General features: G+C 41.5%; 1 protein-coding gene across 1 annotated transcript in view; it reads left to right on the forward strand.

The window, feature by feature from the left end:
* LOXHD1 (lipoxygenase homology PLAT domains 1) overlaps positions 1–18,828 on the forward strand; it is a gene marked incomplete at both ends in the record, with an annotated part of 158,425 nt that overhangs the window by 100,491 nt on the left and 39,106 nt on the right. Inside the window, 6 exons of the mRNA XM_080637336.1 lie at positions 315–477; positions 4,272–4,426; positions 5,282–5,491; positions 6,932–7,055; positions 11,575–11,783; positions 16,436–16,621. Of these exons, the coding sequence (XP_080493462.1) occupies positions 315–477; positions 4,272–4,426; positions 5,282–5,491; positions 6,932–7,055; positions 11,575–11,783; positions 16,436–16,621 (1,047 nt within the window). The remainder of the gene's footprint in view (positions 1–314; positions 478–4,271; positions 4,427–5,281; positions 5,492–6,931; positions 7,056–11,574; positions 11,784–16,435; positions 16,622–18,828) is intronic.

Raw genomic sequence — 18,828 nt, forward strand, 5'->3', positions numbered from 1 at the left:
AGTCCTGATTAGGACTTTGCAAGATAAGGAATTTGCAAGATTGAAAACTGGGAAGGGAAGAGATCTGTTGGTTCATACATCCAGTCTCACACAGCATTGGGAATACTGTTCTCTGCCTCTTCTCAGAGACCTCAGATGTCCTCTTTCCAGAGGAAATGTATTTCTGTATACTATTTCAGGTCTGCATCTGCATATAAATGCATACAGACATGAGCTGAAAATCCTTGCCTGCATGTCAGAGTGTTTTCAAAGGGGAAATGCTAACATGTGTTCACATTGTTTTGAAGAGATTAGCTCTGTCATGTTCACTTCAGGGCTCAGAAACTGTCACATTTCCGTGTGAAAGATGGCTTGCGAAGTCTGAGGATGATGGCGAGATTGTCAGAGAACTGGTACCATCTGAAATTTTTACTGAAAAACTCATGAAGGATGGGACACTTAAGCAGATAGAGGAAGAAGTTGAAGACCCATTAGAAGGTAACGTAATACCATGAGTAAGTAGGGACCTTTTAATCTGATTTTTTTTTTTTTTTAATAAAACACATGTGGTTCAAGCAAATGCAACGCTGGTATGACTGTTCACATTTCTTCCCCTTCCTGTTCTCTGGCTTCTGTTATACCTGAAGCACTTCTGTGCAATAATACCATTATTTTCCTGCAGGTCATTTATAAACCTGTCACAGACACCCTTTCACACAGACATAGTTTGCACATCTCCTCTAATGCCTAACAAAATTCTTCTATCTTTTCTTCCAGGCTCTGCAAACATTTGTCCAACTTCACCTGTCCTGTACACTCTGCCTCTTCCTTTCCTACCCTACCAGTGCCCCTGAGGAGGAGAATCATAGAATCATACAAAAGTTAGGGTTGGAAAGGACCTTAAGATCATCTAGTTCCAATCCTTCTGCCATGGGCAGGGACACCTCACACTAAACCATGCCACCCAAGGCTCTGTCCAACCTGGCTTTGAACACTGCCAGGGATGGAGCATTCACAACTTCTCTGTGCAACCCATTCCAGTGCCTCACCACCATTATAGTAAAACACTTCTTCGTTATATCCAACCTAAACTTCCCTGTTTAAGTTTTAACCCATTATCCCTTGTCCTGTCACTAAAGTCCGTAATGAAGAATCCCTTTCCAGCGTCCCTATAAGCCCCCTTCAGATACTGGAAGGCTGCTATGAGGTCCCCATGCAGCCTTCTCTTCTCCAGACTGAACAGCCCCAACTTTCTCAGCCTCTCTTCATACGGGAGGTGCTCCAACCCCTGATCATTCTCGTAACCCTCCTTCAGACTTGTTCCAACAGTTCCATGGCCTTTTTATGTTGAGGACATCAGAACTGCACACAGTACTCCAAGTGAGGTCTCATAAGAGCAGAGTAGAGGGGCAGGATCACCTCCTTCGACCTGCTGGTCATGTTTCTTTTGATGCAGCCCAGGACATGGTTGGCTTTCTGGGCTGCGAGCACACACTGAAGCAGGCTCATGTTCATTTTTTCATCGACCAACACCCCCAAGTCCTTCTCTGCAGGGCTGCTCTGAATCTCTTCTTTGCCTAACCTGTAGCTGTGCCTGGGATTGCTCCGACCCAGGTGTAGGACCTTGCACTTGGCATGGTCAAACTTCATAAGGTTGGCATCAGCCCACCTCACAAGCGTGTCAAGGTCCCTCTGGATGGCATCCCTTCCCTCCGGCGTATCAACTGAACCACACAGCTTGGTGTCATCGGCAAACTTGCTGAGAGCGCACTCAATCCCACTCTCCATGTCACCGACAAAGATGTTGAACAAGATCGGTCCCAACACTGATCCCTGAGGGATACCACTCGTTACTGGTGTCCAGCTGGACATTGAGCCATTGACCGCAACTCTTTGCGTGCGGCCATCCAGCCAGTTCTTTATCCACCAAGTGGTTCATCTATCAAATCGCTGTCTCTCCAATTTAGAGTCAAATTAGAGAATTATAAATAATAAATTTATTATTATAATAAATAATAAATAGAATAATAAATAAGAAATTTAGAGAATAATTAATTACTCAGTTCTGAGCCTATCTCAGTGTTCGTATGCTATGTTTGGCTTTCCTGGTAGCTGAAGCAACTGAACAAGAACTCAAGTTTCATTCCAGAATTGCTGCTTCTCTGTTTGTCCAGCTGATCCTAAGTATTTTTCCTCTAGGACCTACTGTTCCCACTCCTTCTGCCCTTGGGAGAAGTCATGCACCTTCTTACACTCTGAGTAGAGCAAATTGAATTCAGCTGCCATTTTCATTCTTGGTTCTTGCATCTGGCAACAAGATGATTCAACAGAGAAAATAATTTCTCTCCCTGTTTATTTTCTCTCAGAGTCTGATTTAAATTTACGGTACACCACTGTCAGAGTGGAATTTAGATGGATTTTAAGTGTTTTCCATTGCCAGGGGAAGAGGTGCCTTGCTTTAAGGAAGGCTGGAGCCTGACCACTGTGCCCTTAAAAGCGAGAAGTGTGCTCTTTCTTCCTGTTGGGAACTACATGTGAGATTTTTTTCCTGCAGAGACAAAGACAGTTTTAATATCAGTGAGTAAATACATCACTGCTAGATGCTTGCATGACATTTTCTTTTATTTACTAACTTCTGTTGCTTTACCTGCCCTATCGCTGGCAATGTCCAAGGCCAGGTTGGACAGGGCTTAGAGCAATCTGGTCCAGTGGAAGGTGTCCCTGCTCATGGCAGGGGGTTGGAACTGGATGAGTTCTAACGTACCTTCCAGCACAAACCATTCTGTGATTCATTCTATGATACCTTGCATTAGTTACTATGTGATAACTAACCTAGGTGAATATTTTTTATCTTCAAAAAGCAGAGACTTAAATCAAGTTTTACAATCTGTGGAACAGGATTTTTGAATAATTAAAGGTTTCTTTTGATTGGGAGCTAGAACTAAGTTTGGGGACTTCTGCTTTAGATAAATATCTGGGATGGGAACTATGTCTTCTTCATCTCCATGAGTCCTCACACATCTTGGGCTGTGGCACAATCTAAATGACAATGGAAAATTAGCTTGTGTTATTCTGAAGATCATTTTTTATATAGTAGACTACATTTCAGTCTTGAAGGTGTCCATAACTGGCAAGTGAAAACCAAACAAGGATGCATAGAGTTGCCTTTATTCATTACTTTCTTTATTATTAGTGTAACAGTTGTCTTTTTAATATTAAGCTATAACACTGCAGGACATAATATGAAGAGGCAAACCAGAAAACCTGTTGTACCTAGCTTGTTGAATAGTCTCAGGTAATGATCCTGTTCCATTTCTTAGAGAAATCAGTGGAAGTCCTTCATGGACAATGAAGCAGAATAGTCCCTGGTTTACTGGGAAAGCTAAGTACAGAACAAAAAGGTAATAGAGATACTTTCTTTCATGCTGTTAACATGCAAAAAAGAATCATAACTAAGATTTTGTGCCTCTTTCCCATTTGCATTGCCCTGGGATTTGCAAGGAAGCATTCTCCAAGGCTCTTATGCCACCACAGTAATCAGAGACTTGTGTAGTTCCTAACTGTTTTACTGGAAAGGATGCTTTCAGTAACTGTTTGTTTTCCCTGTGTTATTAGAAAAAAGAGTAGCAAAATAAAAATAGGAGTATTTAACAGGTTTAGTAAAGTACATTACTAAAGACATGATGGGATTTTATTGCACCATTATTGAGCAAGCTAAAGAGAAAACGTACTTAAACAGTACAGCTCCAGCACTTCCTTAATTAAATACTGTCTCAGCAAAAGGACCCAGAAACCTGTTCTCTTTCTGTTTGTGGAATTTATAGAGATACACACCATTAACTCTGGTAATAATTGCACATCTGAATTCATGGGTTTGTTTATGGCAGATGAAATATAAAGAATTCACAACACTGAATCACTTGTTCTCAGATGTATGTCCCTTGAGCCTTGGTATGAAAAGGTGCTGAGTTCCCCCACCTCTATGGACTTTGCATCCAGTAATAACCATGATTCTTTGCATTTTTAACTGTGAACTATGTGATCAAAGCAATAGACAGACATTGATTAGATGGAGAAAAGGAAAGTCAGCAAACTTCAGCCCAGTGATTCCCCAGTCTTTGGATCATTACCAGAAGCCTGGAAGCGTAAAGCATATGGGATTTTAAGCATCCAAGAACTGAGTGATAAGCAGAAAGCTTGGGGACCATTTTTGTCGGTAAATTCAGTAGCTAAGATGAATAGATCTTGATAATTCACCTGACCAGAAATCACACCTCCTTTTCTTTCTGCAGTTCACACCTACAAGATCAGCGTGTTCACTGGAGATATCTACGGTGCTGGGACAGATGCTAATGTTTTCCTAAATATGTATGGAGATCTGGGGGACACAGGAGAGAGAAAACTCAGCAAATCTGAAACAAACTTCAACAAGTTTGAAAGGGGACAGGTACAAATGCAAGGGGTTAATAACACTTCCCATTTCACAGTCTTTAACCTAGTAAGTCCATGACTGTCTTTATAGGCTGCATTTTCCTATGAGGGATGAAATGATTGATACCACTTACCATATTCATTACCTTTTAAAATTATTTGTATAGATTCTCAGCTGGGTATTACAACCAACAGGCACTTCAGCAAATGGGTAGATGCTTTTGTGAAGTCATTGACAGACAAATTATGATCTTGATCCATATAAACTGGCCTGAATTGTTAGCTGTAGGCTTGAGAGCGCACATGAAACCTGAGGTGTCTCATTCGCATAGACTCTGTGCAACTGATTTGCATGTATAAAGTATATACTGTAATTCACCACATAGCATGATAAATTGATGGGATCTAAACTACAGCTGTGTTTGACAAAATAACTCCAAAAGTCGTACTCTGTGGTCAGCCCATGAGTCATATTCACAGCCTCATATGGAGATACTTAGATATAATGATGCCAAAGATTGTGGTATCTGGATTGCCCATACAAATCCCACTGCGTTAGAAAGGGAAGTATACTTAGATTTAAAAAATCAGGATGTAAAATTCCAGAAATTCAATATTCTAATTGATTGTAAAAGTGACATTTTATGCAGCTCCCCTCATAGCAGAAGCAGGCTTCAAAACACTTCCCTGCAGAACAGTTTTAGCATACAGATATGCTTCTACATACTCCTGCAAAGCCCTTAACCAAACACCATCATGTCAAACAGAATTTAAACGCACATCGTGCCCTGCAGTCTCCACTTGCTTTTGTCTGGTAGATGATCTGTTGAGAGGTCTTTAACAAAAGCAACTGCTGTTGAACACACTGCAGGAGGACACGTTTACTATACAGGCTGTGGACCTTGGCATCCTGTATAAGATCAAGATTCGTCACGACAACAGCATGTTCAGTCCTGACTGGTTCCTGGATAAAGTAGAGATCCTGGATGAAACAACAGAGGAGTCATTCATATTCCTGTGTGAGCGCTGGCTGTCTAAAAAGAAAGAGGACAAAAAGATAGAGCGTACGCTTTATGAACAGGTACAGTTACGGCACAGAGTGGTGATCCCAACCCACTGCTACTTATGAAAATAAAATGATTGAATATCTGATTGAAGTCCAGGACAGCTCATTAGGGTTTTTTTGCTTGTCCAAAATGAACTTGTGATTTTCAGACAAGTGCTGAAAGTATGGTCACTCTCAGCCCAGTATAACTAGCTCTGTAATTTGCAATTTCTACAGAAAAATTAAGATATCTAATTGAGATTCTTCAAATGAGAGCAAAAGTATCTTGCTGATGCACAGTGAAGTATATTTTCCTGTTTCTCTGCTTGCTGTGCTCACAAAGTAGGTTAGTTATGGATCCCACTATTCAAAGTCCTCGAGCCAAAATATTGGATCCCTTGACTTCATCCTCACCAAACTAGGCAGGTTTTTACAGATAAACCTGTATCTTTTCAGCTCCTTCTTCCATCACTGCCAAACGTAAGAAGTCTGGTCTGTTTGCTACCACTCAAAGCACCAAATGGTCCTTATTGAAATGCCCTTTTTACTTGCACATTCTCTACTGCTTTATCAGGCTAATGTAGGTAATTGGAATTCGAGGTACGTGCATGAATTAAAATGGGCAAACAAGATTAATAGACCTCTCTTGCTTCTATACAGTGAGACATAATAAAGCAGCTGATTGTAAGTCCATTGTATTCAAGGAGTCCATTTTGCAAAATACAGTGATATATTAATTGACAGTTACCACTAAAATTATCATCAATGGGATAGGGCCAGACTCATTCTGAAATACAACAGAATAGATATGAGAAGAGTTACACCATGGATGAGTATTGCCATATGCTCCCTCATAAAACTGCAGCAGACAATGCTTTGCATGCTTGTGGTCACACTCACCCTGTTGCCAATATTAATTCATAATGAGGAAAAGCTAATCACTTTTTTTTACAACTTTAATTACATGACTGTGTGGTAAAAGCCTCACATTTGTTGGATAATGGCATTAAGCACATCTGCAGTGACTCTTCAAATACAATAGACATTTTTTATCATTCAGCTTTGCAGTACTCTCCCTCTCGTGCTCTTTGAACTGTACCAGATACTTTCCTCTGACACCTTGGTGTGTGCCCTGATAAGCAAATCTGGCACTGCTCCATTTATCTGAATTTTCTGTGGCTATCGCTCATGCAGGTAGCAGAGGAAAAGTCACAACATACCATTAAAGTCTATTAGGCCCATTATATTTTCTTATATTATAACACACATCCAGAATGACCTGTCAAGGTCACCAACGAAGTGAATGAATTACTTACAGTAAATTACAAGTCATGTTTCTTTGAGCTACACTGAGTAAAAGGCTACCTGGGTAACTATAGGGATTTCTTCTTACGTTGTTCTTGGAGGCATGTGGGAACAGCTGACAACACTTGAACACTCAACTTCATTACCCTCTACTATATGCCTTCCAACTAGAACTATGGCGGTGAGCGGAACAGTCTGGATGGCTTATCTCTCAGCCTGTCAAGTCAGGATAGCAGTGGAAACCTGAAGGAGACAAAAAAATCCAGCTTGGTCAAGGCTGCAGAAGAAGGATCATGTGAGCAATCACTGTGTTTGATTGCATGTGTGCATGTGTTCTCAGCTTTCAGTGCTTGCAAGTCTGTGTTCATCCTGCTGAAGAGCAAGGAGAGGCAGAACAGCAGGTTGCTTCTCTTCAACTTCTGTTGTGACTGCTTTGTAAAAGCTCCATCAGTGCTTGTGTTTCTGTGCTGCTTTTGTGTAGCTCTCCAACCCTAAATGTGAAATAAGCCATGAAGTTCATAGCAACTTCAGTGTTTCCAATCCTCTTATACATCCCCTGTAGAAATCTGTGATGCTGCAGCTTGTCAGAATTAACTTCTCTATTGCCAGAAGATGTAAGCTCTCCAAACAGTGTGATGTGTTGTACAGTGTGACAATAGGGTTACGTAGGTGGTTATTCAAGGGTACGCCATTTTCTGTGACAGTGAGGCAAAATGCACAGGGGAACTCTATGGGCGGCTGCAATAGCAAATCATGTCCCTTAGATGCCTAAAGTTAGATGAGATCGTTCACACCACCTATTGTGGAAAATCAGCCAGCCAACAACATCCACAGGACCTCTTCAGAAAGAAACCCCTGACTTGAAGAACTATACACTCTCTTCCTCCTCTTCCACCATAACTTCATTAAGGACAGCAATTTAGAGGTGGGGAGAAATGACACTAGCCTCTGATCATTGGGTTCTCATAGAGTAAAGGGAATGATTTATGCAAATTTTGTATAATTTTGTACGAGGTGTCCTTTAAAGGATCCAAAGCTCTTTGCAGTGAGAAGGACAGTAAGTAAATCTAGATATGTTGTCACCAAATAGCCTTCCTTGAAGTATCAGAGGCTCTTTTTCACATGATTGTTTAAAGTAGCTCTTGTTGCTGATATCAGCCTTTTTTCTCCTCCTGTATCTCTTTGACCTTCTCAAGATGGTATTTCATGTAGCATATTAGATCTGTATTACCAAAAACAGCTTTGAATTTCTTGTTTGCCACATTTAAGCCATCTCCCCTTTTTTCATGATCCGTCTAGTAATGCCTCCTCACCAAGGATGTTTGTTTAACATTAAGTGAAATACGATTTGCTTTAGAGCCCTTCTGGTTTTTTTCTTACAACACAGCTGCACCACAGCAGCTGTTGTGAGATATGGAAGGTGGGCAAGAACACAGATAAGTCTCTTGGCTCTCAGAAACCAGGCTTCAACTGAAAGTGCTCAGGTGAGCTTGTTCTTTTCTAGAAATGATCTGGGTTATACCTTGGTAGAGGAGAATGTTCTGCAAGTGCTGTCATTGAAAGACAGGGAGTTCATGAACTCTGGACTGAGTTTTTCTGCTCAAATAACTGATGGAAACTGTTTGTGGCTTTAGTGTAGAGTTGCATCTTTAGGCTCTGGTTCCTGAGATAAGGCAAAGCTGACTATATGGATTGCATCTTATAAAAAGTGAAATATGCCAGACTGTGTCTGCAAAGGTCAGCTTACATGCAGGGGGGCTAGACCTGTTTTGGTGCTGCAGTAGGAAGTAGGAAAGCTGTGCATGTTTTGTTCTGTCCTGGCTGTGAAGGAAGCCTGGAAGATCGGTGTCCATCAGCTGAAGTTAACCTTGGTGGAAAACTTCTCTAGTCTATTGGTATTTCCTTATAACTTCATTATCACATAGGCTTTTTTTCTCTGTATACCTTTTTATTAACTACCTCTGTGTTCCAGGACAATGACTTATTATTTAAATTACACCTATAGTTTGTTGTCATCCCCCATGGGGTCTTTTGGATGTATGACTAAGTTCTTGTGTTGTAAGAAGTAACTGGGCAACAGCTGAGTCATGATTGCTCTTAGTCCACAGTGAGTGCCAAGTAATTAATTTTATCTTAAACTTCCATGGTAAGGCAAGTGTAAAATGATGTAATTTGGCTTAGGAGTTTAAGATAGCTTTCACTGATATGGTCCAAGGGAATTCACACAAATGGTTGCTGCAGCTCAGCTGATACCCAGTAGCTTGTTGTGATGTGATATCTGGGTTGCATGTCCCGTGCCTTTAAGTTGTGAGGCAGACATAATGCTGCATGTTGCTTATCCTGGTTTGCAACCCATGTGTCTTGGATCAACCCTTCTTTTGTAATCCCATATTGTGCTCAAGTGGAAAATAAGAGATTCCCATGTTCCTTCTGATATTACTTCTGTGGTGAGACAATGGATAACATCTGCCATGTTAGCATTCCATGTAGTTTCACAAATAATGGGTAAAATATCAACATCTCACAGGAGAATCTCTCTCCATCAGAGCTAGGATGTACCCATCATCTCCATTGTGCAGGGTGGTCTTTCTCTTCTGAGTCCTGGAGTTTGTCATCAACACTATCTCTGTTGCAGTGACATGACCTCATTAAGGAAACTGCATCCTGAAGGAATGTCAGATAAGATGGACTGTGTGAGAGAGACAGCCACCTCCCGAGATGGATAAAAAGCCAGCTGTTACTTAGTTGATTAGGGGAAATGGCATTGGGAGCTGCCTGGGAAGCAGAGTGAGAGTTCAAGCAACCCAGTTCTGACTCTCGCATGCTCAAGATGGTCAATTACTTTGAGGGGCAGGAGGTGATGTGGAGATGAAGAGCAGCTAAAGGCCCTGTTGGCTAGGAGCCTGCTGGAGACAATGTGGTCTGTATCCCTAGTGAAACCCAACCCTCTGTAAGGGGGATGTGTGTCCTCAAACAGCGTGAACCCTGCACAGGGCTTCAAGGAAGCAGGGCAAAGGAAGATGGGCTGTAGGACCTGTGGTGTCCTGCTGTGGCCACATGCCTCAGGTTCTACCTTCTCCAGTGTTTGAAGAAGTAGAACTATGAGTCCCAGACAAAAAGTGAGACAGTGGAGAAGGGAGATAAATTAAAGGATTACTTTTCCAGTTTTTAGAGGAAAGAACAGCAATCAGTGTTTCCTGCTGTTTCCTGAAACAGTGTTTCCTGAACCTACTCTCTGTGTCTGTATCCATTATTTAAAGTGGAAAATGATAATTTCTCATACTTCTCATTTTTTTCTACCAATATTTCAAGTACTTTGGCTTGAGAATGCAACATCAGTTGGAAATACTGGTAGTTCTGTTAACTTATTCAGCCACAGAATAACAGGATAAAAACTGTATAAAAAGGAAGTTCTGTCCCTCTTCAAAATATACTTTATTTAAAAAAGGGGTCTGGGGCTGATCTAAACATGATCCTTTGATATATTCTTACAAAATTTGTCTTGCCTAAAGCTAAGCTCTTTCTCCTCCTAATGCTGTCAGCTCCAATGACTACTTTGTGAAGAATGCATTGCATATCATTATGCTGATGCGCACACTGAAATGTAAATGATACTATAATGGGAAGAATAAGTCTTGCCTAATTATCAGTTTATTTTGTGTTAGTACACAAAATCCTCAGACTGGGGCTGAATTAATCTCTCTGTGTTCTGCTCTGCCCAGAGGTAAGAACAGATTTGGTCAGCATGAATTCGTGCCTTCCCTGGTATTGCACATATATTCTGAGCTTGACGTGAGTTTCTAGTACAACCCCCACCCTGAAAGTGTTGTTAGTCACCATAAAGCAAAACTAGATACCAATTCCAGGTGATCTGAAAGCCAACTGAGCCTTTTTAAACAAAAAAAGTGATGATAAAGCCAAGCTCAATTTCGAGTCTGTGACAAGGCAAGTTTCAGAGCTCTGAGTCTTGTCAGAACAGTTTGAACAGCCCTGCACAAATGTTCTGAGTTTTTAACGTCTAATTCTGCACCGCCTGCTTGGCTTACCCAAATGAGCCTTTGGAAAGCATTTGAAAAGCAGTCTGGCACTTCCTCCCTTTCAGCAGCTGAACTGAAATGTCTGAATACTACAGAGCAACCTGCTAAGTCCCAAGCGTTGGCCTGAAGGTTTTTACCCTGAGCAATATTATTACTCAATGTACAAAATTATTGAGTGGCCTTCTGTTAATACAAGGATTGTTCATAGTTTACCTGGATTTGCTAAGGGATGCTGAAACCCTGAGCTGCCCCATACATCGTGGCAATCTTGAATGAAGCACAAAGGAGAACCTTTTCAGTTGTACTGGGACTCTCACTCAGTTATGGTTTACCTTGGAGTCAGCACAGATTTATTTGCCTTTATTGAACAGTGAATATAAGATCACTTGGGTCTAATAGCCTGTTTAAGATTTAGTTGCTCAGTCTCATCTTCAGGAAGGTCTGTTGGTGTAAATAAAGATTCAAGCCCTTTGTTGTTCTGTCAACTATTAGTGAAAAATCTGGACTTACAACCTCCTTGCAGCCAGTAGGGTTGTCTGGGGAAATTAACCCTTGCAGAATTCAGTCCCAAGTGTGTATGGTAAGTAGTCTCTTGTGCACACTTATAGCCCAGTGCTGCATGGTGTTATCCCTTCTACGAATGAGCTCAATGGGATGTGAACCTATTTAGTATGCATGACTGCTCCTCCTGATGGCATGAGTCCCTGGTTTTCTGAAGTCTCATGTAAATGCATATGTGTGGGGGGTTTCTGATGACTAAACCTCTGTTTGTTGCAGTGATCCCATACCACATCACTGTCACAACGGGCACTGTGTACGACTCCAGCACCGACAGCAGAGTGTACATCATCATCATGGGTCCTCAGAAAGTGCAGACTGAGAGGCTGTGGCTGGATCTCCCAGAAGGAAAAGACGAGTTTGCAGATGGCTCCGTAGAGAAATTCTCTGTTTGGGGCCTAGATGTTGGGGAGATCAAAAAAGTGGAGGTACTTTGTGAAGGCAGCATGAGTACTGGAGGCATACACATGGCCAAAGAAAGTACATGTTGCTGTTATTCTTAGCAGTGAAGGGAAGGCACTTGGGTCAAAAAGGACTGTAAACAGGGATGTGCTAATGGTATTTCACATGTGTCTGAACTTGAAAATAAGTACGCTTTATATCTCACAAAAACCAAGATCCTTGAGATGCAGAACATAATCTTGAATTATAAGGAAGTTGTAATATGTTCCAGGTTTGTCCCAGCTCTGGCACTGTATTTAGTCAAGCACTGTTATTGACAGATGCAGTGAAGGTTCCAAGGGTGCAGTACTCCATCAGTCTTTTTCCTAGTTGATTTTTACTCTCTTTCCAGTTGGGTTTCATAAATTGTGCCTGCAGTGAGAAACACATCTTGTATAATTTTCTAGTTAAACATTAAAATTGTTTTCACAGCTTGGAGGACCCAGGCTCAGAGAAGAAAATTAATCATTGCTCGTAAGTAACATACACAAATAGATTTTGGTACAGGAGCCATTTTTAATGCTATGGCTCAGGGAGACAGAATTTGCATAGGCTTTCCATCACTGAGCTTAAACTTCACGAGTCTTCCAGAGCATTTGCGCACAACATTCTTGTTTCATATGGCAGTTCCATCTCTTTGAAAGCCTGCTCCAGCCCCTTGCCTGCTGAAACCCACAGCATCTGAGAACTTCAAGAGCTTATTTAATTTTATTTTTACCCCATGCTTTGTGTTGCAGTAAATCTACATGCTGATGCTTGTGCTTGTGTATTCAGAGGGAGAGAAATGAAAAAATATAAAGAAATCCTAAGTAATTAAAAAATCTTTGGAGTTTTATGTCCTGTTGTAGCAGCTGATAGACTGAAGCACCCCTATTAGCTTTCATTCAAGCAATGGATTCTGAGAAGCCTCCTTGAGAGGTTTCCATATTTTAAGTTTATCATCAAGCCATTTCCTTAATGCACTCCAAGCATCTGGTTATTATGAGTATTAGTGGCATTTTCTATCTGATTCATCTCTATGTGAAACTATGAAAGTGAAGCAAGTGCACAAATCCTTCTGTGTGCACATGGAAAAAACCGTGGGTTGGGACAGAGAGGAAGAAAAAGCTCAATATCAGAGAGACAAAAAGAGCAGGCTGAAGAAAGAAATAGAAAGGGGTGCAGGAAAAAAGCTTGTGAGTAGGGTGGGGAAGGATAGAGAATAGGAGAAAGTAAAAGCAGACACTAGAAAATAAGCAAAAACAAAGGATTACAAATGGGAAAGAAGATAAAAGGTTGTAAATGAAATGCAGTTAGAAAAAGAAAGAACATATAGCTTTCAAGCTGGTGATGGTCTTCTGCAGTCTTTCAGCCCTATCCTCAGTGATCTCACCAGTCTGCTGCCTCCTTCTTGCTCATTTTTCCTTTAAGTTTGTAACCTCCCCCCCGTTGTAGCTGGAGGAGCCATCTGCTTCTGGCCTTCTGCTTTCCTTCATGCAGTGCCCTGTGCTTGGAAGGTCCCTTGTTGTTGATCCATGTCCCAGCGATGACATCGATGTGCCAGTCTGCTGTGGTTGCCATGGAATCAGTCCATATTCTTCTTGTACAAAATTGCCGTGTTCAGGGACATTGCAGAAAACTGGTAGTTATCTACTTAGGAAAAGTCAGGAACAGTTTGTTCTCAGATTTGACATTTGGCTGCTTCTGGAAAAAGGCAAGAAGTTCTGAATACAAGTTACCATGTGAAAATAACAGAGCATGGGGATTAAGTTTTCAGAAAACCCTCTGTATAACCCAGGCAGCAGACTGCAGGATTTAGTAGGATCGTAAGATTTGCAGCGTGATGCCACTTATTCTTTGGTATTATTTTCCTGCTGCAAATATACTTTGGTGAAAGCAGAAACAGTGGAACATGAAGTTATTTGAAAGGGGCTCATTTATACCTGTTGTGTAAGCCTAAAGATATAATATTTACTACTGGGGTACTTTAACAGATACCCTGACATGAAAACAAATAATACATATTATTCAGTAAACACTTTATATTGTGTTCTTAAGACAAGTTTTAATATTTCTTCTCCTAATGAATAAAAGTATCTCTGTTTATAGGCTGCTGTTGCTGCAAAGACATAGGTATGTTGGGAAGAGTCTTTCACTGTTCTCCATTTCTAAACTACTTCTAGACTTTTTGTTCAGAGCCTTTCTTGATCACAAGCACAGAGTAAAGCCAAGGGCATGTAAGTGTTTCAAGTCCAGTCCTTCACTGACTAAGGGCCTGATCCTGGAAGACCCTGAGGTCACTCTAGTATTCTCTGCACCTTGCACATTAAGCAGGAAATCCTTTTTTTCGTTCTTTTTTATTTTATCTTTTTTCTTTAATCTTCTGCTTCCATCTCAGGTTAGAGATCACTCAGATTGTCTACCATTTCCCCCTGTTGTTGCACTTAGTCTCTTTGTGACTGTGAGCTGCTAGGTGTGAATTGTGCATCTTAGTCTTGGTGATGAGAGATACCCAACAGCCCTTCAAGGACAGTAGGAATGAGTTACAAAGGTTTTCAAACAGCCTTTGAAATTCTGTCATTCTGGCTTTAGCTCAAACATCACAGTCTCAAACTTGTGATATTAGTACACATGTCCAGGCTACGCTGCTGGTGTGGCTATGGCTTTGGACCACTCACTGTATTGGCGTGTTGTATCTACAGAATTACTTGGAATTGAAAAACAAATCCCAGTGTTCTGCTCTCAAAGTCCAGCCATAAGTAAGACTCAACATTGGATGAATTTATACCAGACTTTACAACACTGTTTTTGAGGCCCTTGGAACTCTGCTTGTGTGCAGGTTTTTCAGGGCAGCTGGATGTGCCGGATGCTTTCATCTATCCAGTCATTGATACCAAAGGAGTTAGAGGTTGCTGTGAAAATCTGGTACCTAGCAATGTCTTGGAATGATGCTCTGGGGGGGGGGCTGTAATGAACCCAAAAGAGCAGCAGATTTTAATAAGCTTATTGGGATTTTCCCACCAGCTGCTTTGTCCCTGCTTCCCTGCAGAGCCATTGCTCTCAATTTTCCCATCGCCTTGTCTGTGCCATCCTGCAACAGGTCTCAAGAGGCTGTGTGCAGACTCTCAGAAGGGGTGTGGTTTTGAATGAGGGCAGCTAAGCTGTCAGAGGGGCAATGGGTAAGTGTTCTATTCCCATTCACCTCACACCCCAAGAATATGAGAATTAATGCATCCATTGTAGACCTGTATTTCCCTAGTGGTTAACTCTAATTTTCTGCAGCTGCACAGACATTAGTATAGTAATAATATTCCTAACAAAAGTGATGACTGAGACAGATAAAAAAGATCATTTGTTTTTTGAGGAAAAGAGAGACACCATGGATACATTACCCTAGATGGATCTGTTATTAAGAATTATTTTGCAAGCAACACTAAATATCCTAATAATTTCAAAACAAAACCAGCAAGAGCTAAGGACCTCATTTTCCTAGAAATTATACAAACAACACCTGCTCTGAAAATAATGAAGTGCAGGTACCTCTTCTATTCTGCCTTTTATGTACAGATAGCTCACTGGAATGACTGGGTGGCAGAGTTTCATACATAAGCTTGGATACAGAATTATGCTTATAAGTCTGTCCCAGGATGAATTCCTCACATTTTTTAAGAGGAACACATGCAGTTCCTTGGAGAATTTGGACCATCATCCTCCTTTTGCTGATGATATACCTGTAGAAACACAACCTATTGCTCATTATGGCCCTTGCCAGAATCAGCTTTAAAGGTGGTCTTGGACCTTCCAAACCTCACCCCTGCACACTCAAGCAGCGTCTCTGCATTTCTCCAAGTTCACTGACCCTGCTGCCACCTCTAGTATTCTTTGTTTTTCCATGTAAGTTTTGTCAGGAGCCCCTTGTTCATCCATGAAGGTTACCTGCCACTCTTGTATGCCTTCCTGCTCTCCAGGTTGGACCATTCTTTACCTTGGAGGAGGTGGTCCTTGGTAGTAGAATATCAACCAGCTACAGATGTAAGCTCCATCTATTGGTTCCTACACAAGCATGGAGCTTTTGCAGTTAAAGTACATGGCAAGCAGAGAAACAGCCTGATACGTATAGTTGACTTAGACTTCCTTAGAGGGAAGGAGTGTTTGAATAACACATGTGGGTGTTTGCCTAGCTGTGTCTTTCATCTTGACTATGAAGCTTTGGATAGTCACTTCTAAGTGTTGCAACAGCAGCGGAAGGGGTTAGAAATATGGAGAAATGGGTCTTCAGAGATCAGCAAATTGGCAGACAGAGGTCAGTGAAGAAGAAGCAGAGCAGTATTAGACTGGAAATGTTTCCACGTAGGTCAGTCCAGTCTATCATCCTTAATTATGCGACTGGCAGTGTCCTGCCTTCTCTCATGCTGAACAGCCCTTCACCTGGGCTTCCTTGCCCACATCAGCTGCCATGTCCACTGATGTCTTGCCTGTGGGGCACCAATGGCATGCACTATTTCACAGCTTCTTCCATTCCACTCTGGAAGTGGTTTTTATGATGGTGTATGTGTTCAACACTCTTAGTCCTTCATCTCTGGTTGAAACACCCAGTCGAGGTCTTTCCTCCCAAGAAATTCCCTTTAACAAGCAGATGTTTTCTCACTGACTGTCTCAGGTGGGGCACGACGGCGCTACCCCCGAGAGCTGCTGGCTGGTGGAAGAGCTCAACATTGTTGTGCCCACCAAAGGCATCATGTATAACTTTGTTTGTAAGTGCTGGCTGGCCAGAGACAAAGGCGATGGGCTCACCTCAAGAATCCTCAACATCCTGGATGCAGACTGCATTAACATTGGCGTCAAGGTAGGCTCTTTTCTCACCTTTGGCTGTTGCATGAACCTGTGCTGATGAAGGTTGTGATATATGCATGTGGTTTGAGTCTTTTATTTACAGAAGGTTTGTTTGTAATTTCTTCAGCAAAATCTTTAGGAGTGGATAGGAGGATGACCATGAGCCAGCACTGTGCCCTTGTGGCCAGGAAGGCCAATGGCATCCTGGGGTGTATTAGAAGGGGGATGGTCAGTAGGTCGAGAGAGGTTCTCCTTCCCCTCTACTCTGCCCTGGTGAGACCGCATCTGGAATATTGTGTCCAGTTCTGGGCCCCTCAGTTCAAGAAGGACAGGGAACTGCTGGAGAGAGTCCAGCGCAGAGCAACTAAGATGATTAAGGGAGTGGAGCATCTCCCTTATGAGGAAAGGCTGAGGGAGCTGGGTCTCTATAGTTTGGAGAAGAGGAGACTGAGGGGTGACCTTATTAGTGTATATAAATATGTAAAGGGGGAGTGTCATGAGGATGGAGCCAGGCTCTTCTCGGTGACAACCAATGGTAAGACAAGGGATAGTGGGCTCAAACTGGAACACAAGAGGTTCCACTTAAATTTGAGAAGAAACTTCTTCTCAGTGAGGGTAATGGAACACTGGAACAGGCTGCCCAGGGAGGTTGTGGAGTCTCCTTCTCTGGAGACATTCAAAACCTGCCCGGATGCCTTCCTGTGTAACCTTATCTAGGTGTTCCTGCTCTGGCAGGGGGATTGGACTAGATGATCTTTTGAGGTCCCTTCCAATTCCTGATATTCTGTGTGTGTGTGATTCTGTGAGTGGTTTAGCATCATTATCTCTTAAAGCACTGATTAGTAACACTTGATGCAACCATGTCATAGGCAGAAGGACAAGGTAGGGCAGAAGAGGTAGGACACAGTTCAGCAGCGTGTCCTCTTTTTGTCACTACACTTGGCGCACCCCCCCGTCACCTCATACCTATGGAATGGGAACAGCTGAAAGATAAACACCTTGGTGCCATCTAACTCCATCTCAACCCTTTTGTTTGAAACTCAAACATTTTGTTTGAGGAGATACTTCCAACTCATCAGGTTAGAGGACTGGAGATGTTTTAATCTCCGCACAGTGTGGCTACATAGAATCGTAGAATGGGTTGGGTTGGAAAGGATCTTAAGATCATCTAGTTCCGACCCCTCTGCCATGGGCAGGGATGTTTCACACTAGGTCATGTCACCCAAGGCTCTGTCCAGCCTGGCTTTGAACACTGCCAGAAATAGGAAAACTGAATTCAGTTAGAAACTAATAATAATTGGAAATTGTTGAAACACAGAAATATTTGTTATCTTTATGCTTGAAATGAATAACTAATTAAAATCTAATAAGCAAGGGAGAAAAACCCAAACCCTACATAGTCTTTTCATCCATAGATATGAAATTTGAAGTAATGTATGCCAAGCTGTATTTCAACCAAGTGCAAAAAAGAAAGCTGAGCAACACTGATTTTGGATGTAAGATTTATAACTGAATTAACAGTCTAGATGAATGGGATAATAAAACTGTGTTTAATACCTGTATGACAGTTTAAAACCTCTGTAACTGTGTTTCTATATGCAGTAAGGTTGCACTGTCATAGTACATTATTTTTCTTTACATTGCTCTTGATTGCTAAGCTAGAGATATTCTCCTGAAATCTGTCTTGTTGCCCAGACACACAAAAATGGGATAACATTTTTAGCATCTCTGAAGGATTCAACAACTCAGTGCAGGCTTCAGTGTTGGAATTGACCTAAGAGGAAAAAAAAAATCCCTCCCTCAGACTCAATACCAAGGTTAAAAACCTAATCTTTTAAAAACTTTCCATCAGTTGTTTAACCTCCTGAATAAGTTTTCCAAACTCCTATCAGTGAGCTGATGACTTGCGTGTAGATTGAAGTGGATGTTAATGAAGACTTACGTTCAGTCTTCCTTTGAAAGCTTGATCCTGAATATTTATTTTCATAAGCATGCCAAAAGTAGACACATCTAACTAAATTTTTTTCTATGATGTTGGGCCAGAAACTTGAAAGGTTTGAAGGAAATCAGGGGAGATGCTTGGGATATGAAATCAGAAGTGTGTATTTGACTTTCTGATCAGTCTCCTGGTTGAGGGAATTTGGGACTCTTCCCTCATAAATAGCTGTAGTTAGAAACTGAGTTAGATTATTCTTTTTATTATTATTCAAAGAAGACTAA

This window comes from Psittacula echo (assembly GCF_963264785.1).
Source record: "Psittacula echo genome assembly, chromosome: Z".
NCBI classification, from domain to species: domain Eukaryota; kingdom Metazoa; phylum Chordata; class Aves; order Psittaciformes; family Psittacidae; genus Psittacula; species Psittacula echo.